Source organism: Siphateles boraxobius, unplaced genomic scaffold (assembly GCF_051911475.1).
Source record: "Siphateles boraxobius isolate OS27281-9 unplaced genomic scaffold, OSU_SipBor_1 90, whole genome shotgun sequence".
NCBI lineage: Eukaryota > Metazoa > Chordata > Actinopteri > Cypriniformes > Leuciscidae > Siphateles > Siphateles boraxobius.
Window position 1 is genome coordinate 1,414,034 of NW_027509220.1, and position 26,374 is coordinate 1,440,407.

At 41.7% G+C, this 26,374-nt stretch overlaps 1 protein-coding gene across 1 annotated transcript; it reads right to left on the reverse strand.

Annotated features, from left to right (window-relative positions):
• Positions 1-1,485: 1,485 nt before the first annotated feature.
• On the reverse strand, positions 1,486-19,330 carry vstm4b (V-set and transmembrane domain containing 4b). Its single transcript, XM_077224629.1, has 8 exons — positions 19,186-19,330; positions 17,322-17,720; positions 10,942-10,995; positions 7,019-7,126; positions 6,867-6,900; positions 5,826-5,947; positions 5,678-5,742; positions 1,486-5,562 (listed from the first exon to the last, which is right to left on the reverse strand). The coding sequence occupies exons 1-8, from the start codon at positions 19,235-19,237 to the stop codon at positions 5,437-5,439; spliced, it is 960 nt and encodes a 319-aa protein (XP_077080744.1). The 5' UTR covers positions 19,238-19,330; the 3' UTR covers positions 1,486-5,436.
• Positions 19,331-26,374: the final 7,044 nt, after the last annotated feature.

Here is a 26,374-nt window from a genome sequence, read left to right on the forward strand (position 1 = left end):
CTTGGTTTCAGCAAAAACTCACTTAATTTTCATAATTGTTTTCAGGAAGAAAGACTTGATATGATTACCCTCATCTTGTGTAATCACACACTTCATAACTGATGTGACGAGGTTTTATGAATTCGTACTTTCTTGACTTAGCTTGTACATCTCCTGTTTTGAAATAGCCTAGATTCAGCTCTGTCTTGTATTATCCATTCAACCTTTAAGGTGTATAAGCTCTTAGATGGTCTCTGGAAAACTGGCGAATGGAAGTTTGTTTGAATCAAGGATGTGGTTTTTGCTCAGACCTCAGCTGACCTGCTTCATAAATGTTTACCTGGATCCCGTTCAAAGAAATCTTGTCTGAGACTCATCCTATGGTCAAAAATGGAAACCTTTCTTTTATGAGTTAATTCAAGCCGTGTCTACTTTTAGTATAACGTTTCACTGGTTTTGGCGTGTCTCCCCACAGTCCCAGACTTATTTTAGGTTTATTTAGGTCATGCAACACAAGCAATGTTTTTTTTCCTCAACTGGTGAAATATTGAAGGTGACGGATTTCAACAAACTCTAGTAGTGTTGTGTGTAAATCACCAGTTGTGTCCTGCAGTCAGTAAAATATTGTTTGCATATATGACTAGACTATGATGGTGTGTATATACATTGGCATTGCTCTTTTGTTAGCTGTGTTAAAGGGATAGTTCACCCATAAATGTAAAATCTGTCATCATTTACTCACCCTCCAAACCTGTACGCAATTTTTTATTCAAAACAAGTTATTTTGTCGCGAAATGTAACTATGTTATCGCCCTGCTCTTTATGTAAAGTTGGATATGTAACTTCATTGGCATAAAAACAGGTTACATGCGTAGGCAAATATATTAAATAGCAAATCTCAACTGCTTAATTGCTTGTATTGTCACTAAATCTGTGACTATAAGGCATGAGGATATTATAAATATCATAGTTTTCTGAAAAGCACTATACAAAAAAACAAAACCTGAATTGATTTGAAGATACTTCAAAAAAAAAAAAAAAAGAAATTCTGTCCATTCAGTGAAAGTCAATGGGGTCCAAAATTGTTTTAAAAGATTCTTCAAAGTGTCTTTTTTATATCCGAATAAAGCATTGAATATAAGTTTTGAGAGTGAGTAAATGATGTCAACATTTTTGGGTGAACTATCCCTTTAAGACTACAATAGTCAACAGGAATAGTAAGAAATAGCATGAAATATCACTCCTTGACACGTGTAATGCTTCATCTTTTTGATTTACCACTATATTAATATGAAAGGACTACATATACGTATTTCTCTCCACACTGCTTTCTTGACTTCTGAACAAAACCTCCCATTTAAACACAAACACATGTGAAAATTTGCCTCATGCAATCCCACAAATCACACACAAACCCTCTCAGAAACTCAACATGACTCTTTTCTTTAGATACAGAGTTGGCAAATGATGCACACAATAAAAGCATTAAGAGGCTTACTCATGTTCTTTCACATAAAATGTTTAATTTACAGTACACTTACAAACAGAAGAGAAAAACAGTATGTGTTGAGCATGGGTCTCTACGTCATTCACAGATGGTTCTTGTTAGTGGTGAAGGCAGTGGGATCTCATAGGACCCATTTACATTTCACAGTTAAAGAACTAACTTACACATTTAAAGTGTGTGATAGTGTCGAAAACCCTTGGAGTGAGAGAGTGTGTCTTATGTATTAGCAAAGAGTCAGACAGACAGTGAATGGGTCGAATCAGCGGTGCCTGTATGTCTGTTCCAGATATAGATACGCCCTGATATTTCATTAGCGTTTCCATTATTTAATCCAAAAAATTCTTCCATTTAAAAAAAGAAGTCATAAAAAAAGAAAAGAAAAACAAACAGGCTTGAGCATTTCGACAGATTTAAAGGAATTTTCTGGGTTCGACGTAAGTTGAGCTTCTGTGGTCTGCTTTCCATTACCACAGAAATCATTTTGAGTCTTCATTCACATTAACAGTTATATATTTACACTGCAAAATAACAACAAACAACAAACCCTTACTCGGTTCATTTGTCTCGTTTTCCAGTACACATATCTAGACATTCTTGTATCAAGAAAAGCATAAGGACATGAGATATTAAGTATTGTTTTTAAAAATTTTTTTTTTATAAAACATGAATTGAGTTTAAGTTTAAAACAAGAAAAATAACTGGCAATGATGTCAGAAAAATAAACTAGTTTTTCTTTTGAATAAAGTTTTTTTTCTACCTCATTTGCAGATTTTTAAGCTTGAACTCACAACATTTTCCAGAAAGCAAGATTTGTTCTATTTGATATAATTTAGCTTAAGTTAATGTATCTTGTATTCTGTAAGAATGTTTAGATATTTTACTGGAAAAGGAAAAAAAAAATACTCGTTAACACGACACTGTTTTCAACTAAAAACGGGAAACTTTTCATGCATTTTGGCTGTTCATTTACACGACAACTGCGTTTTGGGGACCTGAAAATGCAAACTTTTGAAAATGTGTTTCAAGTTTTTGAAAAGGATACCGTTATCGTCTCTGTGAAACCGTTGGCGTATTACGTGTTCAGTCTGTAGACTCGTATTTACAAAGTGACATCGCCAACTACTGGCCTGGCAGCAGAATACAGTGTTTTTTTAGTCGTTTTCACGGATATGTATGAAGGGGATCGATTTGACAACGTTGTCATTTCATTTGTAGGCTACACTAAACTTTTCAAAAACTGAAAAACTAGTACATCATTGTTGTGCAATCGCACCCTCAGAAAATCACTTTGTACAGTGTACAATGAAAGTCATGCACCAGAATAAATGTTAAAAAGTGTTTCAAAAGCCACAAAATTTGGTACACTTTTACATGTTAACTTGAGTAACATAGTGTGATAAAATCACTATGCAAAGTTTCTATACCATGATACATAAAGCCTTTAAACTCAACCACAACACCAGCAAGGTTAACATAAAGGTATGAGATGTAACTATGCAACTCAATGTAAACAGTACTCAATGTAAAAAACTCAATGTAAAAAAAACTAGAGTAAAAACTCCACCCACATTACAGCATAGGCGCCGATTTAAGTTTTCCTCCGTGGGTGCTCATGGGCGCACGCCCTTTAAAAAAAAAAAAAGTAACGTTAGGCCTAGTCAAACAATGTTTGCATTTCAGAACCGAACGAGAAGCGCAGCTCTGCGTCTATGACAACTCGAGGTAGCCTATCGCACACCGGACGCGCACTTTCTCAGTTTATGGCCAGCAATATTGTAATGTTATGTTTAAGGACATTATGGAATTAAGATAATGTCTGTATGTTACGATTGTACTGTACAATTAAATACAACCGGGGGGAACGTTAACTGAATGAATTGAGAATATCACCTGAAAATCTGATAACATCAGCAATTTTCATTCAAGCAGCTGATTTCTGTAAATGAGTGTAAAATAAATGTATATTGCAGCACAGGTTGAAGTCAGTACATTAACGACGATTTGAGACAAATAATTGTAAATTTTATATAAAACTATGTAAATCGCGCTCTGTGGCACGGCAGGATTTTGAACAAGATCATATAGCCGTAGCTGTGCGCCGCCGGTGTGTGTAAGTTACACTCATAGAGAATAATGTGTTCGAATTTTAAAAGCCATGGCACTACGCGGCGCTGCGCTTCTCGTCCGGTGTGCGACCCCTTTTAGGAAATGGACAGCCGCCGACACGAACGCACACACCTATTTACTTGATAATAAAGCCGTTAAGTAGGCTATCTTTCAACTCAGGACCATAGCTCAGGACAGCGGCACTTCTCACAAATACAGACAGGATTGGAGATCAAAAGTTTAACTGACACGTAACCGCGATCAGAGGCGTTTTCATCCGAGAAATGCTGTGATTGGTGGATAGGATATGGAGCAGGCGACTGACAGCGACATAACCAATCACAGTGTGACAGACGCTTCACATAGCACCAACTGCAATGTTTAATTTTAAATGAATGTAGCTTACTGGCAGTCTGGCACACACGTGGGTGCTCGGTATTTTCCGTGGGTGCTCGAGCCCCGGAGCACACACGGTATCGGCGCATATGCGTTACAGTATGTCAGTAATGCATAACTAAGTTCCTGTGCCTAGAAAAGTATAGTCTCTTCATGAAACTTATGGATTATACAACATTACAGCTCAAATAACACATCTTTTTGCAGAATAAATCAGAATGGCCCTATTATGCTTTTTTGTAGTGTGTAATATTGCCATTATCAAATGTAAAAGGCCTGCAAAGTTTTAAAGATCTAAGTGCATGACAAATAAAGTTATTGTCTCCTAAAAGATAAGATCCATTCTGAACTGCAGAAATGAGTCGTCGGCACTTCCAGTCTCACTTCCTGTTACATTCCTACAAAACAATGGAGCAAATTTGCATAATGCCAGTCTATGGTCCTCATTGGCTGCCAGTGAACAACATCTACATTGCTCCGCCCTCAAACTCTGTAGTTTATCTGAGACTGGAAGGGTTTGGTTCGTGTTGTTGGTGTGGAGAAGATGCTGTTTTCTGCTGCCAAAGCAAATCAACTTTGATGCACTTCTAAAGGATGAGATTGATACGGTAAAACCACGCCACTGTTACTGTTCGTATCATTTTGTATAAAGTGCTGAGGAAGAGCTGAAAGTCAAATGAGCGTTCGGTATCCAAAGCGTACTGTTGGCAGTCGACCAATCACTGCAGACTGGGCCTTCTGACCAATCAGAGCAGAGCAGGCTCTCGGAAAGGAGGAGTTTAAAGAGACCGAATCCTTTATAGTAAAGTTTCAGACATGTGAGAAAAGGGCAAATGCTGCAATATATATTATGAGAAAATCAAAGTGTTTTGTTGGATGCATGTAAACCTATTGTAGGAGACCTCCAGAACAACATTAGCGACCTTTAATATAGTATAATAGGGCACTTTAATATAAGCAAAAATACATCAACTGCAGGACACAGAAGATGTGCTTAGAGATGAATTGGTGATGAACCCAGACTAATCCTGAGATCATTTTTTGTGGCTAAAAGTGTTTTGTACAAATGTCCTTAAAATTATTAGTTTATTAACAGATAGGGGTCCAATTTGCAGCAAATTTGTAGTTTTTTTTTTTTTTGCACTTCAGTCGGCAGTGGTTATAAAAGAGATCAGAATGGTTTTTTTCCCCCCTCAAGACTACTTGGCTTTTATGCACCTTTTTAGTTACTGTTTGCAGTTTTCAGATGACAATACTTTCCTGTGTATTTTGGATTTGCTAAATATTAAACTTGTATCACAGATAAAACATCTACATATAAAAAAAAAAAGAATATACATATACAATATGTACAGTTCACCAGAGGTTGCATGTATTAAAAAAAAAAGGATGAGAAAAATAAAATCAACATTGTGTTATTATAAATAATGTTACAAGAAAATGTAATGCTACACAGGCTTGTCCTCAAAGAATATCTGTGCGTACACCGTTCCTGTCTTTGACGCTTTGACTTCCGGCAGAGGCTTTATCAGTTCAAGCTCGGCGTATGTCAGACTCTCCTCTGCAATTTTGGGCTGTTGGGACGGGAAAACAATAGAGGAGTTACAGGATATAAAATATTAAATACAACATTTGGCAGTTTTGCAATACAAATAAAAAACCTCTGTGTATTTCACAAAAGTAACTTACCAAAACCACTTTTCTGGGTTGAGGTTTTAAAAGCTTTGGCTTTCGCATTTTGTCTGCAATAGGGGCTGAGATGTAATATTGTAGTTATTAAACTGAGATTTACAGTATGCACTTCAGTGACATATAGAGGTCAGTAATTTTACTCTACCTTTAGCCGGTATCTCTGGTGGCATCTCGGGCTGCTCAACACTTTTATTTTTCTTGTACTTTCTCACTTTCTTGGGAAGAGCTGGAGACAGACTGACCACACTAGTGACCGTCTCCCCTGAACTGAACACACACGGACACACTTTCAGTTTCTGAGGAACGTTGTCCTCCTCCATTTTTATATCATAGAAAAATGTAAACTACATTATCACCCAGCAATATAGTAAATTGGATATATAGTATATCCTACACTGCAATTATTTTTTACTTTTTTTCAGTACAAATATCTAAACATTCTTGAAACAAGATACAAAGCAAAATTACTTCAGGTATTGAGTTTATACTTGAACAAGAAAAAATGTCTGCCAATGGGATAAGAAAAATAAACTTAATTTTAAAAGGAAAATTTTGTTCTTTTTTTTTTTTACCCCATTAGCAGATGTTTGTTTTATGGACTTTTATTTTGAAGTTTTGTTCCCATTTTTCCTGTATTTTGTCTTTTACCTGCATATAAAGTACAACTTAAGACATATTTGTTTGCCATGGCCTATTCGTCCTTTTGATGGAATTTTTTTAATGATTTTGTTTTGTTTTATTCTATTACTATTGTAGTATTTTTTTCTACTTTTCGGTGATGATGTAAAGCACATTGGTCAACTTGAGTTGTTTTAATAGTTCTATATAAATAAAGGTTAAATTGACATTGACATAAATACAGTCTTAAAGCAATATATACCAAAACAGCAAATCTCAGCTGTGTGATTGTTTATATTGTAAACTGTCTTATAATTCAGCTCTCTATATAAAGTTGGATATATAAGCATGTACAACTTTATCCAACTTTTTCCGCATACAGCAACTCTCGTAGGGTAATATGTACTATGTATACTGTATATAACTGCGTGATTGGTTATATCGTCACAAAATGTAAACTATATTATTGGCCAGCTGCATAATGCAACTATAAGGCATGAAGATATTGACATCATGATTTTCTGTAAAGCTGCTTGTGTTGAGAAAATCACTTTTCATGTTTTCTCACCTGTTGTGTGGGCTCTTGACCAAATGATAGTTTTCTAACAAAAAGGAACATATGAAATATGACATATGAGCAGATTGTATGATGAGGAGCATCATTAATATGTAATTAATTGTTTATCAGACTGTTTTATATAACAACAGCAAGAATCCTACCTTTTAATCGTCTCTTCCTCTGCAGATACTGACAGCTCACAGCTATAGTGAACATGCACATGCACAAGAGCCCAACACAACACACCAGCACAGCACACAGATACACATCTGAAACACAAGGGAAAAGGCATTTCATACAGTGGAAATACATGCATACTGTACGTCCACTGCGCGGAAAGACACAGCAGTGCCTATATAACAACATTCTGTGTAACCTCTTTGTACTATCCATATCCTGGCAATATAGAGCAAAAAAAGAGAGAAAAAAAGATTAACTAATTTTCACCTAAAATAAAAAAATCTGTCATTTACCTTAGTATCAGTATTTTCTTTTTTTGTTTTTTTATCAGACCAATCTTCTCTAAACAGGTTTAGGGCAGATTTACTAACAGCTTGCCCCAGCGCAAACCCTCTTTTGGCGTTAAAAAAAGTCTCTCAGGATTTACTAAAGACATGCAGTGAAAAATTAGCGCTGAAAGGCTTGGGTAGGGTTATTTTTGCGGCTGACCTTATTGCATATGCATTTGTAGAAGTTTCCTTATCAGAAATTGGTGACCTATTAAGGAACTATATCAGCCCTAAATTCACTATTCCATACTGATTAGAACTGATTTTAAGTTGATGCATTTGATGCATATGATCACACCAGTGCAGAGCCCATGAGAGGAAAAAAAGACATACAAAAACATTGTGCAATGCGACTGTAATTACTTTATCTCAGATACTTTATCTCATATTTTGCTCTTAATATACCATTTTTAAATGTTACAATCACTACCGAAAACAAAAACAGCATTCCATCTTAGTCCCTCAGCGAAAATGAAATTGTACTAATGAACCGCCAGTAGGTGGCGGCAAATCATTGGCTTAACGAGTAACTCATTGGGCCCTATTTTAACGATCTAAGCCTATGGTATAAAGCGCATGGCACAAGAGCACTTATGGCGTGTCTGAATCCAGTTTTGCTAGTTTAACGACGGGAAAAATGGTCGGCGCTCCCGCCGCATGGTCTAAAAGGGTTGTCCCTATTCTCTTAATGAGTAATGGGTGTGTTTTGGGCGTAAAGTGCAAAAAAACAATCAGAGTCTCATCATTCCCTTTAAAAGCCAGTTGTGCTCCCGCCATGGTGGATTCGCTATTTACATTACGGAATTTGCAAGAGGAAAGACAGAGCGATTCTCCCTTCTCCGCAAGGTTAAAGGTTTAGTTCACCCAAAAATGAAAATTATGTCATTAATGACTCACCCTCATGTCGTTCCAAGCCCGTAAGACCTCCGTTCATCTTCGGAACACAGTTTAAGATATTTTAGATTTAGTCCGAGAGTTTTCTGTCCCTCCATTGAAAATCTATGTACGGTATACTGTCCTTGTCCAGAAAGGCAATAAAGACATCATCAAAGTAGTCGACGTGACCTCAGGGGGTTAGTTAGAATTTTTTTGAAGCATCAAAAATACATTTTGTTCCAAAAATAACAAAAACGATGACTTTATTCAGCATTGTATTCTCTTCCGGTTCTGTTGTCAATCCGCGTTCACGAGTCCGCAGTGACGCTGCTGACGTAAGACGCTACTGACGTGTTATCTGGTGCGTCCGTGTATTCGGGTTCAAATAAATATGTCTGGTTAAAAAAAATGCAAGTCTTCCCCTGTGTCGAAATCCTTAGACATGTTTGCAAAGATTGTTTTGTTTACAGCGTGCGTCTCCCTCAGACTGTAAACGAAGCTCGGGCGCACCAGACACACGTCAGCTCGTCTTACGTCAGCGGACTCATGAACGCGGATCCCCAACAGAACCGGAAGAGAATACAATGCTGAATAAAGTCGTCGTTTTTTGTTATTTTTGGAACAAAATGTATTTTCGATGCTTCAAAAAATTCTAACTAACCCACTGAGGTCACATGGACTACTTTGATGATGTCTTTATTGCCTTTCTGGACAAGGACAGTATACCATACATACATTTTCAATGGAGGGACAGAAAACTCTCGGACTGAATCTAAAATATCTTAAACTGTGTTCTGAAGATGAACGGAGGTCTTACGGGCTTGGAACGACATGAGGGTGAGTCATTAATGACATAATTTTCATTTTTGGGTGAACTAACCCTTTAAAGCTGTGTGTGTGTGTGTGTGTGTGTGTGTGTGTGTGTGTGTGTGTGTGTGTGTGTGTGTGTGTGTGTGTGTGTGTGTGTGTGTGTGTGTGTGTGTGTGTGTGTGTGTGTGTGCGTGAGGTTAAAGCTCAAGCAGACCTACTACGGGACAAGCCGAATTCCACCATATCTTTATGTACACAATATTAATCTTTTACATTGTAATCTTTTTATTTTTAATATTTGGCATGTTTGTGTGCACTTTGTGTGTAATAAGCAGAGTGTACATGCGTTGTGTACCCGCCTATAGACACATAGTACTTATGTAAAAAAAAAACAAAAAAACTGCGTCATTGACTTTAGACCAGGTGTTGGTCAATGGCTTAGTCCATTTCAGTTCCTCAAAATAGCAACGCGCCAACGATGCGCCTGAACACACACCTCGTTCTCAGACCAGCTGCCCATGGGCGCATAAATGGGCACAAATGCATTTGCTATTTAAATAACATGGCGCAGGACGTGAAAATGATAACTGCGTCAGGCTGAAACTAGCAAAATCCACTCAGCTCTCATTCTGCACATCAAAAAACTTGTTCTGCCTCAACACTTTACCCCCCATAGTTTTAAAAATGTAGTTTCCACACTTAAGCCCAATTCGGACGGGATTAGTTTTACAAGGATAGATGGAGTAATGTAATTTTACCACAGGACGTCTGTAATACAAATGGCCAAGTCACACGGGATAAGAAATCTCAGTAAAACTAGCAGAAGTGGGAGGGGAAACTCGATTTACGCACCGCCGTCACCTCCCTGTCTTCATGTGTGTATTACGTTGCTTCCTGATATCATGTGCTCAAACACATATAATCTATATAACCTAAATATAAAAGTTAGGTCTGATCGAAAGATTCATTCATGCAATTCAGATTGGATTCTGATGGTAATAGGAATTATCTAAAGCTAAAAGAGAGTTTGTGCCTCTAACAGAGAGGCAGTATTAACATTACCACTGTGACACACAGACGCCAATGGCACAAATATTTTAATTTTGAAATATTAAAGCCACAGATGGGAATCTTACGCTGGCCAGTGTTACACTCACATATACTGACATCTACTGACGTGCGTCCGTGCAGCATCATGCCAAAATAAAGGTTTACAGTCACGGACGCGACTGTTAAAACGTCGTAGTGACCCATGATAGATTTATTTAGTGTCTTTCCTAGAAGATGACCTTGCAAGATAGGCTAAACAACATAAAGTAGCACTGGTATAACAAAACATTCAGTGGCACATGCCAATCAAATACAGACGTGACACAAATAACACGTTTGAATTTAATGCATTTAATTGATTTTTAAAATGTCACAAAATATCACAAAATTAGGCTATTTATTTAGGATTTTGTGACACAATTACGTCAGTGCTCGATTCATCTGTCAGTCACTACTGGAGGTGTCACAACACACGGCAGTCAGTCATTATTCTAAAGTGGTACCAATAATTTTGTGAATTTCTGTTTTTCGTTAAGTTTTTTTTTCTTTCTTCTTCACAGCTGTCACATCAGAAGATTTGGAACATAATGCATGTTGTCATTTTATTTAGTCATAATGTGATTTTGGGGCTTAAAGGCTCTAGTACCCATTCACTTTCATAAGGAATAGAGTCATGGGAAAAAAATATTTTAGTGTGAACTATCCCATTAAGAAAAGCTGTCATTCCTTCCATTACTATTAGATTATTTGCTGCATCTGAAATAACGCGTTTAGTGAGGTATTTTATTTAATTTCTTTTGGTCCAAGAGATTTAGTCTGAACACAGTTTTGTGGTTTACCTTCAAACAGACTCCACAGTTCCTCCTTTGGTCTGCCGGCTTGGAGAACATGGACTGCGAGAGGAAGAAGAGAGAATTGCACACTCATCACTGTGGCTCCAGACCTTCATAATTACATGAAACATGCTGTTAAATCAAGTAAATTGCAGGGGAAGATGTGTGTGGGATGACAGCAGCGAGGCTTTCCCTCTCTCTGGATATGGTCCTGGCTCATGGTGGCTATCACCCACTGTGATGCCCTGAAATACTCATAACCACGGCAGCTGACGACAGAAAGACTAGCAGGCCGAGCAAACACAGCCACCTCGGCTACTGAGGACGTTTAGCCACATATTTGGGTGTGCAACAGATCACTAAAGAGCTCATTTGACTCACTTGAATCAAATGAGTTGAATTGATCCTGTGTGTTCTGCACTGTAAAACATCAATACGTTATGACAGCATATATTTTTACATTGCTTTAACCCATCAAAATTAAGTTTTTTAAACAGTTATACAAGTATACAACAAATTTTTAAGTAAGTTTAATGTAATTTAAGTAGATTTTTTTTAAGTGTGCCAGCAGAAGTTTAAGTTAAGCAATGTATATTTTGTGCTTCCCTAGTTACTGCATTATAAAAACATAATATGGAAACAGATATTCTATAAAAAATGATTTTTTTTAAACTGTATCATTGCATCATAAACTAAACTCAGGCTCATTGGAAAAATGTGACTGGTGACATTTTTGCTAAATGATATTACATTGCTTTTTGCAAACAAATGAATGGCGCTACAAGCATGTTCAGTTTAATTCAAAACAGAAAAACATGAATCTGCCAGTTTTATTACGTTGCACTGAAAAAAAAAGGTGTACGATTTTTTTTAAACAATTTTCGCTATGAAATATCTAGTACGTTTGACCATTAATTACAAAGAAACTGCAAAAAACATTGAATTTTGAAGTAGAAAGGCTGAAATAGTATTGTAAAACATACAACAATAAAGTTTTATTTACAACTGAATAATTGTTTATGGTTCATGTATCGCGGCAGTTCAGAAATAAAATGTCCTGTAAATATCGCTGTATCGCGTTTGAAAATAACACAGAACCTAACCAATAGTGTTAACAAAAGCAAACATGAGATAAAAGCACACTTATCTGAAGCAACCATGTCATTATCTGCTTCTTCAACTCTTCAACTTGAGCTTTTTTATCGTGACCGGTGTTTCACGGGACTCGTACCCGAGCGCTTCACATCACGAGAGTAGTGCTGTACCAGCTGAGCAAGCGAGCAAGTTTACTGTGAGAAAAGCCAAAATGTGATGCAAAATGTGTTAGTTTACAAACCATGCACTATGGGAAAAGTGTTCCGAGGTCATCTACATATTATTATGTAAGGAACTGCATGAAAGTATGTCTTTATAATAGAATCTTCTATGTAGCGTCTGTCACAGAATTAGAATAGAACATGCACACCATTTCCATTAACCACGCTGCAAACGTCTTCTGCTTTTTCTGCTTACGCACGGACTACTATTTATTTCTCTATTCACGGCTCTTGCAGAAATGTGCTTATTTTTGGAGTCCTTGCTCATGCCTGACTGAACTGGGGAGGGACAAAAGCTCTATTGAGTCATATATATCTGGACAAAATAAGAGCCAGATACAAAATCTTCAATGGTTTACTAAAGGCTAATGTCGCTGCACAGGATGTCATCTGTTGAAGACCTCACAGATGCATGAATAGAGATTGCATGTTTCAATAGAGCAGCTGCATCAATTGACATTAATGCTTTCATTGCACGACCACAACACATTCAACTATGAAAAGAAGTAGTGAATATATGAAAGAGTATAAAAAAGTAGGGAATTTAACATCTTCCTTTGTCTCTGCAATATGAATGATCACATTCTGTGACATTTTCTCATGACAACTAATGGTTGGCGTGCCTTTTATTCAGCATGGCATTGCCATTTTAGCTTTGGAAATAAAGATGTGCACAAAAATGTATAAAAATACAACCCATTTACTTTAAATCTAGGCTTTTCCACAGGGACAGTGGAACAACACGTGCTGACAAGATTCATACAAAGCATCTCGCTATTGTTGTCGAACCCAGAAACATGGTTAGTATTCCCTGCTTTCTCTGTAGTGTGTATTTAAATCTGCACCACATCCTCCCTCACATGGCAGAGACACTCAGTGGCTCTCCTTACAAATACTCGCAGTGGAAAATGTGATTGTGTCAAGAACAGCGAGCTTTGAGCTTAGTGGTGTGGCCTGGTTTTGGGACTACCTCACTTAAATGGTTGGATGACCTAAAATCAAAAACACAAATTATCATTTAAATTGAGTTTAGTTAGAGCTATGTATCAACCGAAGTATATAATTGTTCCATACTAAGTAATTACCAACAGTAAGGTCTTTCTTGTGTAACTGTATGGAAGAGTTTATACAATGATCTACAATGTGTGTGTAATTTTTTTTTATCATTGATATGAAATGACTTTCCTTTTTTTAGCTGACGTCATGAATCCCTCTTTTAAAGCTCTCCACTCAACCGCTTGAATCTGTTCTCACTTTTCATCCCCACTTTTCACAATCAGATCAGTTCCTGATGGATAAAATATCCCTTTTCTCTTGTCAGATTACGGCAGTAAAATTGAAAACTTTGTTTCGTTTCGACTTGAAAGTGTATTTTGACATGCACTTAAAGAAAAAAAAACCTTGGTTAGACTAAATTTTGTTTTATATATTAATACATCTGAATAATATTTGAAAAATAATAATTTAGAAGTCTTTTTTTTACACTTTTAAAATTTAATAGCCCATGAAATGGCTTGATGAGCTCATTGCTGGACTTACACTGTCTATACCCGCCCCTAAACCTGACCGACAGCATTAACACAAGCAAACATGAGATACGAAGGCATTTGCTGAAGCAACCATGCATTTCAGCTGCTTCTACAAGTCTTTGAGCTCATATATCGTGAATTTCATGGGATTCGTACCCGAGCGCTTCATATCCCGGGTGCAATGCTGTAGCAGAGTGAGTGAAGTTTACTACAGCCGCGTTTCCACCGCAGGAACTAGGGACTTTGTGGTGGTACTCGGGCCCAGTCCCAATGCGCCTACTTATACTACGACCTAAAAATATGTACTCTTTTTGTGAAGAAAAAGTACATACTTTTGAGTGTGTAGCAAAAGAGTAGGCAAGCTTTAGGACATACTTTAACGGACAGATCTGTTACGTGTTCCTACAGTATCACCATAAACTGCCCTGTCAATCATCTTGTCTCAGTTAAAGTCCTCCATTCAATCTAATTTGATTTCCTACCGTTTCGGAGAACACTTTCATCTGCCTGTCTTGGGTCTTTCATGCGGAGACTCTCCTCATGTGTTTGCAATTTGAATATAATGATGCATTTAAAAGGTAATGGCTAAACATATCTTTACAAAAGTTCACAATGCTGCTGCATGCAATATAATGTAGACAACGTTGAATAAATACATTTTGGTCAGGTTAGATACTGATAATTAATCACTCAAACCCCTTTATCTAAATCTCTCTAACCGCCTGACTCACACGTCCTCCATGTCTGTAGTTTTTTAACACTTTTCACTCGTGTTTGTAGTTCTAACCGAATCCGCGTCCAACGCGCGATGGGTTGTGGGCAATATTAGGCGTTAGCGTGCGCATCAATCTGCACTTCGGATTCTGACCGGAAATAGTAGACCATCCGGGTATCTTTGGAACATTCATTTCAACATACTACGATTTGGGACGCACTTATTCTATTTTTGAATACTATTTAGGACGGATAGTATGTGAATTGGGACTGGGCCTCTGCATTTCCACCGCAGGAACCAGGGTCTAAATGAAGTTCCGGGTAAATATTTCTCACTCCAAAAGTCCCTGCTTGGGAGGTTGTACTTTTTCAAAGTTCAGGAACTTTCAGGGGTGGGACTTGGGCACTGAACATTCTGATTGGTTGAGTTCATGCTGCATTTTGATTGGTTGACTCCACACAGCATTTTATTTCAACCACCATTTTTTTTAAACTGTTGCGGTGCGTGCAGTAACTTGTTTGCTTTTCGAATCAACAATGGAGTTTAAAAAATAGGACAGATGGACTGACGACGAGGTTCAGGCTTTATTAAAGGAGAACTCCGGTCAATTTTAACATTTGGAGTGCTGTCAGTACAGAGTTATCCTCTTTGTATGATAATACCAATGATCGCGTGCGTGCACTCGACAATCGACTATCCGACAATTCGGACTTCGACCGAAAACAGGAAGTAAATACATGTATGTGAGCTGGCTGAATTAACATCACTTTTATTCATATCTTTCACATCTACTGCAGTCAGATTCACCGTGTTCACTCTGAATAAAATCACTCACATGGCTGTGCACTTGTAATGACACATCAAGGATGATAAGAGGCTAAACGCAGGTTTAAAACTTGCCCCATGCATTTAAGTGAACAGGGTGCAAATTTTAAAAAGAGGATAACATGGTGTAGGCAACACCGATTTTTGTCGTTGTTTTCTGTACTGACAGCACTCCAAATTTACAAAAAAATTAGCTCAATGTTAAAATTGACTGGAGTTCTCCTTTAAGCTTAAATTCAGAGGATGAAATCCAGCGGGAACTGTAAAGTAGTGTGCAGTCCTACGTCACCGGACTAAGTTGCCTAATCTTCATGGTACTTTGACCACGGTGGAAACGCAGACAGCAACAGGTCTGGAGGAAAAAAAGTTCCTGGGACAAATTGTTCCGGTTAATTTCGGTGGACGTGAGAAAAGCCAAATATATGGAGCTGCTGATGTGATGCTAACGTCAAAATGTGTTAGTTTACAAGTCAGGTACTATGGTAAAAGCGATGCACACGAAAATAAGTCTCTATATCAATCGATAATTCGCCCTTGTAGTCATAATTTTGAGTAAAAATTGCCATTTTACTGCTACTAGTGTTCATTTCAGCAGGGAATTGTTTGCGTAGGTATGTTTTTTTGCATAAATTTAGGTAGAGGCATGTTTTTCCAATGAGCCTTTGTTGGATTTGCTACTTGTGATTTGAAAAAAAAAAAGTATACATCCCTTTGTTCAGAGTAGTCAACTATAGTTTTTGTTAGTTTTACTTGAAAGGAAAGACTGCATGGAAAGATGTTTAGCAGTACGCTCACATGTAGATAACACACATGCACTAAAAGCCACAAACATCCCATGTTTATTCCTGATGTGTTTAAGTAGGCCATGCGACGGCCACCCACGGTGAGCACCAGTGCTTCTTTTTGGGATACTCTGACCTGGTTTTTCTCTTCGCCTTTAATGACTCTTGCTGCTTTGCTGTGAACCCCATATATTAAAAATATGTCTGGACTTATTTAGTCTTGGATCCCGAGAGCGACAGTCTCTCCATCCTCTGTGTGTCTGTACGTCAGTGAAGGAAAACTCCACTCTTCAGCCAGTGTCAATAGCGTTTGGCTGTCACTACGCCAGTGTTCACTTTGCTTCTGTCAACCCCCCGACGGCCAAAAGACAGATATATAGCGCATAAATATTAGATCACATTTCCACATGTTTTTAATGGAAAATCTAACACATACAACCCCAAAACAGTTTCTTGTCATGTCGCTTATGCGGTGAGTATTTTGTCAGATCTTTTTAAACCTCGAGACAATTTAAGAGTCTAGATGAGAGAAACGCTCAACGAAAACAGCATATGGAATAGTGCTAGTGATGGGTGCTTTTGTGAAGCTTCAAAGCCTTTATGAAAAATTGATTCGGTGAATTAAACAGTAAAAGTCATGTGATTTCAGGAGGCTTCGTTACGTCATAACGATTATCTCTGTGTGCATATCAGTGTCTCAATTTGTAGTTTTTTTTTAATGACACAGAGGGTAGTTATTAACCAAGCTCTCCATAAATCAAACAACACAATAATAAAATAACTCGGAAACGCTTCATTTTACAGTATGTTAACTTACGTGTACTTACAGTGTACTTACCTAAGAAAGTACTGGGTAGTAACGCTTAAGTTTAGGGGTAGGGTTAGTACCTAGTTATTACCCAGTTATTGTAATTACTATAATAAATACATAGTATGTACATGGGGAAGAGGACTGTAAAATGAAGCGTTACCAATATCTCTATTATACACACACTTCATATTTAGTGGTATTTAATGATTTGTTAATTGCTTCTATAGGTTCAACATTTGCAATTGGTTTCTAAAAGCGTTTTTCTGCATAATTTGGGCTTTTGTTGCATTTACACCATACTGACCCCCAGCCTGTGGCATTTTGAGGAGTTTGAAACAGTGAATTATTTTGCGAAGCAATTAAACTTATTTTCTCCCATTACTAAACCGTGTTGTGCATTAGACAAACCTCTTAGCTGCGTCGAGGCCGAACCGTTGGTCAAAGCTTTCCACCGTTCCCGCTGCTTCTTAAACTCCTGCACCCTGCAGCTGTAAAGACCCCTGTCCTGTTCGCTGATGTTCACGATGAGGAGGTTGTACATCTTGCCGTGTTTCACCACTGTGAGTTTCATTTTGGGCTTGTGGAAGCTCTTGGTGTAGTTTCCGTAAAACTTGGCCCTCTGCATGTTGACCCGGGCCACCAGCAGCTCCTCTCGTCCCGACTCCGGCTGAAACATCCAGCGCACCACAGGCCGACTCGCAGGCCGGCGCCGCGGGCTCACCTGACAGGACAGGGTGACGTTCCCCCCCTCAGACACCACCGTGAACGGAGAGGGAGTCACTGTGACGTTGATTGCCCAGCACACATCTGGAAATTATATGACATTGATGAGAGAGATGCAAAATTTCATGGAGGCGCAATGTTCAAGAAAAACGACTCCTAACGATGAAAAATTATTAAACACAAGTTATTTTTTTAATTCAGCGTCTCTGTCGTGTAAGTCAGCAATTTGTTTGAGGCTTTAAAGAGCATTGTAAAGCAATGCATGCTGGGTAATTAAAACTGAGAGCCTTGCCAGACCCTATTGCTTCTGCTTAACGAGACTTTTTGACAGGCCATCTGGAGAACATTACTTGGGTGGATCTCAGACAGGCATCACCACAAATTCATATATATATATACAGTATATATATATATATATATATATATATATATATATATATATATATATATATATATATATATATATGTCCACACTAGTTTTCAAAAGTTCGGGGTCGGTAAGATTAGTTAATGTTTATGAAATAAGTCTTTTATGCCCACCTAGACTGCATTTATGTGATCAAAAATACAGAAAAACCTCTGTAAAATTGTGAAATATTTTTTTCAATTTAAAATAACTGTTTTCTATGTGAATATATTGTAATATGCAGTTTATGTCTGTGATCAAAGCTGAATTTTTAGCATCATTACTCCAGTCTTCAGTGTCACATGATCCTTCAGAAATTATGCTGATTTGCTACTCAAGGAACATTCCTAAACATTATTTGTAAAAAAAAAAAAAGTTGCGCTGCTTCATATATTTGTGGAAAGTGTGACCCCCCGAACCCCCAACACCCCGAGCATAATTTTGTGAAAATTTGAATATGGACTTGTAAATCCTAAATATAAAGTTATAAATAGATGTAAACATAGTCACAATCACAATTTTCCATGGGCAGTAAGCATTTTTAAGGAAGAAAAAAACTTGGTGTGTCAGTTCTTTCTGGGGATGTTGTGTTATTTATAAACTCAAAGTGACACACACACACACACACACACACACACACACACACACACACACACACACACACACACACACACACACACACACACACACACACACACACACACACACACACAACACACACAACACACACACACGATTTAAGGTACAAAAACTGAGGATGTTCCTTATATACTTGTGAAGGACGAGTCAGAAACCACAGCATACTCATAGCCAAAGAGAAAAAGTGAATTACCAGGAAAAAAACAAACAAATGAACAGTTAAAACTTTATACTGCCCTAGCATTTATATTGAGGCGTTTATATTGTGCATATGTCAGCTTGGCTGATTGGGAAAATACACAGACAACATCTAGTCTGTCTGTCTGTATGATGACCTTCATCTTTATATTCAAACTCTCAGAACCACAAAACAACACATGAACATTAAAAAGAAACATGCATTAGATGTAAAAACATTTTGCTGTCACAACACCTAGGCTGATTTTCTAAGCTATATTGAACAATCACAGGTGATCATGTTAAAATCAAACTGACTGCACTTACTTCCAAAGAGGAGTTTAGTCAGGAGAGCTGTTAGCACTGCAGAGATCTTCATTCTCCAGTCCGATGGCCTCCATGCAACTCCACTTCAATCTCTTTGCAAATAGTGCCTATGAATTCCTCTACTCTTTCTCTCTCTCTTCTGTGTAACCCGAGACAGGACACGCTCTGTTTTTACTTAGTGTACACCCTCTTACCTCCCCCTTTGTACAGGACTTACACACACAACACTCAATGAAGGCGATGTCATTTCCTCTTCATGAGGTGGAAATCTAGTTTTACCTGGAGAAAGTTACAAACAAGGTTTACAGCCAGTGAAACATCTTAGGTTCTTTATTGGCTTCATGAAGAAACTTTAACATCCATTCTTACTGTAATAGTAGTATCTATGCATGTTGTAAGTTGTGGCTGGAGTGTAAAACTAATCCATGCATTTCACGTATCAATTATATCATTTGTCATGAAACTGGCCCGATGGAAGGAGCTGTCCTCTGCAACCAAGAAGGATATTGTTGAAATGGCTAAATATGCTCAGTCAGTTTTGGATATTGCTCATGTGCAGGATGTAAATAGTCACTACGTCTCCAGAATAATGTCAAAGCACAGTGTTAAGCCCAATTTATACTTCTGCGTCGAACTCACGCCGTAGCTACGTCGTAGGCTGTGTGTAGCGCGCGTACCCTTCGGCGTACCCTGACGTGCACCTCTCCAAATATGTAACAACGCGTCAATTCTACGCGGACGCAAACGCTGTGATTGGTCTGCTCAAACCGCTCCCTCAGGTTTCACATGCTAACGTATGTTCTATATTCTATATTTTCTAACGTTATTAGGGCAGTTAATACAATTAAAATGTAGGCTATAATTAAATTTAAATTTATTAAAAAATAATATAATTCGCTTAGAAAGCCTATCAACTTTGAGTATTACAAAACGAGCCAATGGCAAATAAATGCCATGTGTCTGCGGAATTTGCATGGCGTAAATCCGCCCCACCTCGTGGGTATAAAAGGAGGAAGCAGGCAACATGCAGATATGTTTCTTCGCTGAGGAGCCAAGACTGAGCTCAGGCGATCCCCGCGGTACAGCGGAAAGTGGCAGGCAGACGTAACGTCTCCGTTCCCTACTCAGGGAACGAGGGTTACATACATAACCATAGACGTTCCCTTTCGTTGTCACTCCGAGTTACGTCGGATGACGACGAATGGGGGTACCAGTCTAATCACGCCACCTTCTCAGCTGTCTTCCAGTGCCCTGCGAAAAATCGAGATCCCTGTCAAGACTGGACGAAGGACTCCATTTATCACAGGAATACCAATAATTCAACCCCAGGGGTGGCAAGGTGGCTTGCCAAGGGAAAGACACATGCTCAGAGAGGCTTACAGTGGAAACACACATGTAGGGGTCGCTCAGAGGAGGACCAAGCACACGGGAGGCACCTAGCCGACGCGCAGGCAATAGACACTGGCGCCGACGTCAGGAGTGCTGGAGGAGCTCAGGGCTTTCGGGGAAGCTCACCTGAAGAGAATATCTCAAGGATCCAGTCCGTGGAGTGGAATGGCGAGCAAGCGAAGACACCTGAGCGGGTACGTGAGAGGACACAAGCTCCACTCGGAGATTATAGAATCTGGCGAATGTGTTAGGTGTCGCCCAGCCTGCAGCTCTGCAGATGTCTGTTAGCGAGGCGCCATGCGTTAGAGCCCAAGAGGACGGGTGGAGTGGGCAGTCACACCAAGGGGGGACGGTCGACCTTGCTGCTGGTATGCCAAAGCAATGGCGTCCACTATCAAGTGAGACAACCTTTGCTTGGAGAGAGCCTTTCCCTTCAGCTTCCCACCATAACAGACAAAGAGCTGGTCTGAGGTCCTGAAACACTGCGTTCTGTCTACATAGGCGCGGAGAGCGCATACTGGACAGAGCAGTGCCAAGGCTTGGTCTGCCTCCTCCAGGGGCAGCGCTTGCAGGTTCACCACCTGGTCCCGGAAGGGAGTGGTAGGAACCTTGGGCACATATCCAGGCCGGGGTCTCGGGATCACGTGAGAGTTAGCCGGCCCGAATTCCAGGCATGCTTCGTCAACGGAGAATGCGTGCAGGTCCCCTACCCTCTTGATGGAGGCCAGTGCAACCAGGAGTGCTGTCTTCATAGACAGGAATTTAAGCTCGACTGATTGCAGGGGCTCAAATGGAGCACTCTTCAGGGCATTTAGAACCACTGAGAGGTCCCAAGAGGGAACGAGAGGAGGGCGAGGCGGATTTAGTCTCCTCGCTCCTCTCAGGAACCTGATGACCAGGTCGTGCTTCCCCACCGACTTACCTTCGATGAGGTCATGGTGTGCGGCAATGGCGGCCTCATAGACCTTCAGGGTGGAGGGAGACAGCCTTCGCTCCAACCCCTGTTGAAGGAAGGAAAGCACAACGCTGATCGAGCATCTCCGGGGGTCTTCTCGCTGAGAAGAGCACCAGCTGACGAAGAGGTTCCACTTCAATGCATAGACGTATCTCGTGGACGACGCCCTAGCGGAAGTGATGGTAGCCACCACCGCTGGTGGTAGGGTACTCAAACCTGCCTCGTCCCATCCAGGAGCCACATGTGGAGGTTCCAGAGATCGGGACGAGGGTGCCATAGGGTGCCCCGTCCCTGAGAAAGAAGGTTCTTCCTCAGAGGGATCGACCAGGGAGGTGCTGTCGCGAGGAGTACTAGTTCGGGGAACCAGGTCCGGTTGGGCCAGTAAGGGGCAACCAGAATTACCTGCTCCTTGTCCTCCCTGACCTTGCGCAAGGTCTGCGCAAGAAGGCTCACTGGGGGAAACGCATACTTGCGGCATTGCGGCCAGCTGTGCGCCAGAGCATCCGTGCCGAGCCTGCCCTCGGTCAGGGAATAAAACTGGGCGCAATGGGTCGAGTCGTGAGAGGCAAACAGATCTATCTGTGCGTCCCCGAACTGGTCCCAAATCAGCTGAACCGACTGGGGATGGAGTCGCCATTCTCCAGGGAGTGGCCGAAGCCGTGAGAGCTCGTCGGCTGCACAGTTCAGCGCTCCGGGAATGAAAATGGCTCGAGGCGACCTCAGATGCTTCTGACTCCATAGGAGGAGGTGGCGAGCCAGTTGTGACATACGGCGGGAGCGTAGACCACCTTGATGGTTGATGTACGCTACAGTGGCGGTATTGTCTGAACGGACTAGTACGTGTTGACCCCTGAGCAACGCCCGGAAGCGGTGCAGGGCAAGGCGTACTGCCAACAACTCGAGGCAATTGACATGCCATAGCCGCTGGGGTCCTGTCCAGGAGCCCGCCGCAGCATGTCCATTGCACATGGTGCTCCAGCCCGTGGTGGAGGCATCTGTTGAGACAACAACATGCCGGGAAGCTCGTTCCAGGGGGACACCCGCCCTGAGAAAACTGAGGTTCGACCACGGGGTGAAGAACTGACGGCAGGTCGGAGTAACTGGTACCCGGAGCGTGCCGCGTTGCCATGCCCACCTCGGGACTCGGTCGCGAAGCCAAAGCTGAAGCCGTCTCATATGAAGCAATCCGAGCGGCGTGACCGCGGCTGCAGATGCCATATGCCACAGGAGCCTCTGAAAGAGTTTCAGTGGAACCGCACTCCTGCCCTCGAATTGTCTAAGGCAAGTCAGCAGTGACTGCGCGCGCTCGCTCGTAAGCTGCGCGGACATGGCGACCGAGTCGATGTCCATACCGAGAAAAGAGATCCTCTGCACGGGGCAAAGTTTGCTCTTCTCCCAGTTGACCCGAAGGCCCAGACGAGCTAGGTGCCGAAGCACTAGGTCCCTGTGTTCGCAAACCTGATCTCGAGAGTGAGCTAGGATCAGCCAGTCGTCGATATAACTCAGGATGCGACCCCCGTGTTCCCGAAGGGGAACAAGGGCAGCCTCGACGACTTTCGTGAAGATGCGAGGAGACAGGGATAGCCCGAAAGGGAGAACCGCGTACTGGTATGCCTGCCCCTCGAAAGTAAACCGAAGGAACGGTCTGTGTCGAGGAAGAATGGAGACATGAAAGCAGGCGTCCTTCAGGTCGATCACTGCAAACCAATCCTGGGGCCGTATGCATTAGAAAACGCGTTTGGCGGTGAGCATCTTGAACGGCATCCTGTGAAGGGAGCGGTTCAGCACGCGCAAGTCCAGGATTGGCCGTAACCCACCGGTTTTCTTGGGGACAATGAAGTATGGGCTGTAGAAGCCGGACTTCATCTCGATTTGCACCCTTCGCCAGCAAGGTGGCAATCTCTACTCTCATGATAGGGGCATTGCCACCGACCAAAGTGGAGCGGACTCCCCTGAAGCGGGGAGGAGACCGTGCGAACTGAATCGCATAGCTGAGCCTGACGGTCCGTGCAATCCAGCGGGACAGACGGGGAAGCTCTAGCCAGGCTCCCAGGAAGTGAACCAGCGGGATCATGCGAACCACAGGCGTCCCCCCGGAGGGGCAGCGAAGCTGAGTAACTGGCCCAGACGTGGACGGCATAGTGGCCCGGTGTGGGGGCACAGTTAGCAACCGCGCCCTGGCAGAGGGGGCCAGGGGAGGACCAGGCTGGTCGTCCCGCGGGGGCCTGCTCTGCCAGGGGTCTGGCGACAGAGGGGGACAGGGGCGAAGCGGTCTGTGGACGGCACGCCGTGTCAACCGCCTCTGCGACAGAGGGGGGCGAGGAGAGCACGGCTTGTGGGCAGCGCTCTGTGTCGCCCGAGAACTCTGTGAGCTCAGGGAAGAGGGGATTGTTTCTGTTTTTAACCACATTATGGTGCTGACCACATTATGGTGCATCACCAAACCCAGGGAGCGCGCGGTAACCTTCGTCGCCCGGAGAGCAAGGTCGGTCGCGGCGCGCAGCTCATCAAAGAGCCCTGGGTTTGTCCTAACCTCGTGCATGTCTCTGAGCATCTGGGCTCATCATGCACATCCGGGAAGAAAGGTATTGGGGTTTGCCAAGGACGAGGGTCCGCGGCCTTACCCAAAAACCAATCGTCCAGCCGCGAGCGCTCGGGACAGGGTGGAGGCCTCCACTCAAGTCCGATGCTCGCGGCTGCCCGGGAAAGCATGGCCGTCATCTCCGGATCAGACTCGAGCACAGCCGTATGCACACCGGAAGGTGGCAGCTGTGACGAGCCCTCACTTCCAGAAGACTCAAACCCACCTAGTGATGCTGCAACAGACATGGCATCTTCCTCTGTAGCTTCAACTGAAACACGCAGGCCACCAGAGGGTAGACCCGCGGGAATCAGCAGTTCACTAGCGGGCACCGTCATTGAAGAGGGGGGCTGGGGTCGCGGACACATAGTCGGCGCCTTGTTCCAGACCGTAACCCTCAGGTCACCCTGGCCACCAGCCGCAGGACGGGGGGTGGATGAGGGGACTCTCACTCTTGCGAGTTCACGGAGTCTCGACCGTAATGACGCGATGGTCATGTTCCCACAGAGAGAACATGAGTCATCCACGAGCGCTGCTCTAGCATGATCAATGCCCAAACATACTATGCAACGCTCGTGCCCATCAGAGTCCGATACCAATCTGCCGCAACCAGAAGTACACGGGCGAGACATCTTTAAAAAGACGTGCCACGTGTAAGCTCTTTTAGTGAGAGAAAACTCAAGTGTTGAAGCACCCGGGGAGAAACGCACCTACTGGCAGACCACTGCAACAGATCAGCAGGAAGCACGCTCTCGCCGTAGATCGCCGTCACACCAACACTCGAGGTACTCGTTTGTGAAGCTGACAATTATGAGATGGCTTGTGGAGAGAAGAATACACTTAGCTCCGAAGCGAAAACATATCTGCATGTTGCCGGCTTCCTCCTTTTATACCCACGAGGTGGGGCAAATTTACGCCATCAAATTCCGCAGACCCCTGGCATTTCTTTGTCATTGGCTCGTTTTGTAATACTCGAAGTTGATAGGCTTTCTAAGCGAAACCCCATTCGTCATCATCCGACGTAACTCGGAGTGACAACGAAAGGGAACTGTACATTCTGACACTGACCGAATCAACCTTTCTAATCTCTCCGCCATTTTTGTTCTACTCGCTTCCGATGCTTTTCAGTTGTGTAGTACGACGTCCGCTGGGGGCGTATTGCGTATTACGGAGCTGATTTCAACTGCCAGTGTGAAGGCGGCGTTAGACTTAACAGCAGCTTTTGATACTGTCAATCATTCGTTGCTCTTAGCTAGATTAAAAGATGTGGGGCGATAAGGTTCGCCCCACAGGTCTTAAAATGTTTTAAATCCTACTTAACTAACAGATATTTTTTGTCAGTCAGGATGGGCAGCTTTATCTCCTCTGCTCCTGGACTTCCCCAGGGCTGTGTCTTATCTCCATCACTTTTCCTCTGTACATGCTTCCTTTAGGCTTGATTCTAAGAAGGCATGGTGTCTCTTTTCATTTTTATGCGGACAATCTATTTGCTGATAAAAAGAAACGACCCCTCTCCTTTTAAAGGTGCATTGTGTAATATTTCTATTGACAGAAATGCATTATAAGATCCATAACTATGTTTTCAGTGGTGTATAAAGACCTTGCATAATGAACCGTTAGGTTTTTATTACCTTAGAATGAGACATTTATATATCCATAACCGCAGGCGCCCCTTCTATGGAGGTCGACATATCGCGTCATCATGTTTCTAGCGTAGCCGACAGCGAACACACAGCTCTACAGAGTGCGTTTCCTCTCTACCTTGAAAAAGAAGTTTTAAGTGGTTTATAAAGACCTTACTTAATGAACCGTTATATTTGTATTACCTTAGAATGTGCAATTTCTGTCTACACACACCGCGGGTTCCCTTACATTAAAATGCGCTGACATGTTTCTACGGTGGCCCTAAACGGACAAACGCGTTTCGTTACTATGTTGCTCTTCGTGCAAAGAAGCAAGCTTAGTTCAGCGAATGAAACACTGACACAATGATGAACAAGTAACAATAATATTCGCAATAACATATAGTTTTACTGAATAATTAAGTAAACATAATTTCTTAATTTATCCTTGTAAAGAAACCTCATTGCTGAACTGGCTACTCTCTGCTGTCTCAGAAGGCGACATCTTCTCCTGTCGGCCACCGTAACTTTTGTTGGTTGCAATTCGTAACCTTACCACTAGATGCCGCTAAAATCACACACTGCACCTTTCTCGATGAGGTAAAGCTTTGGCTGGAAAGTAACTTTTTAACATTAAACGAT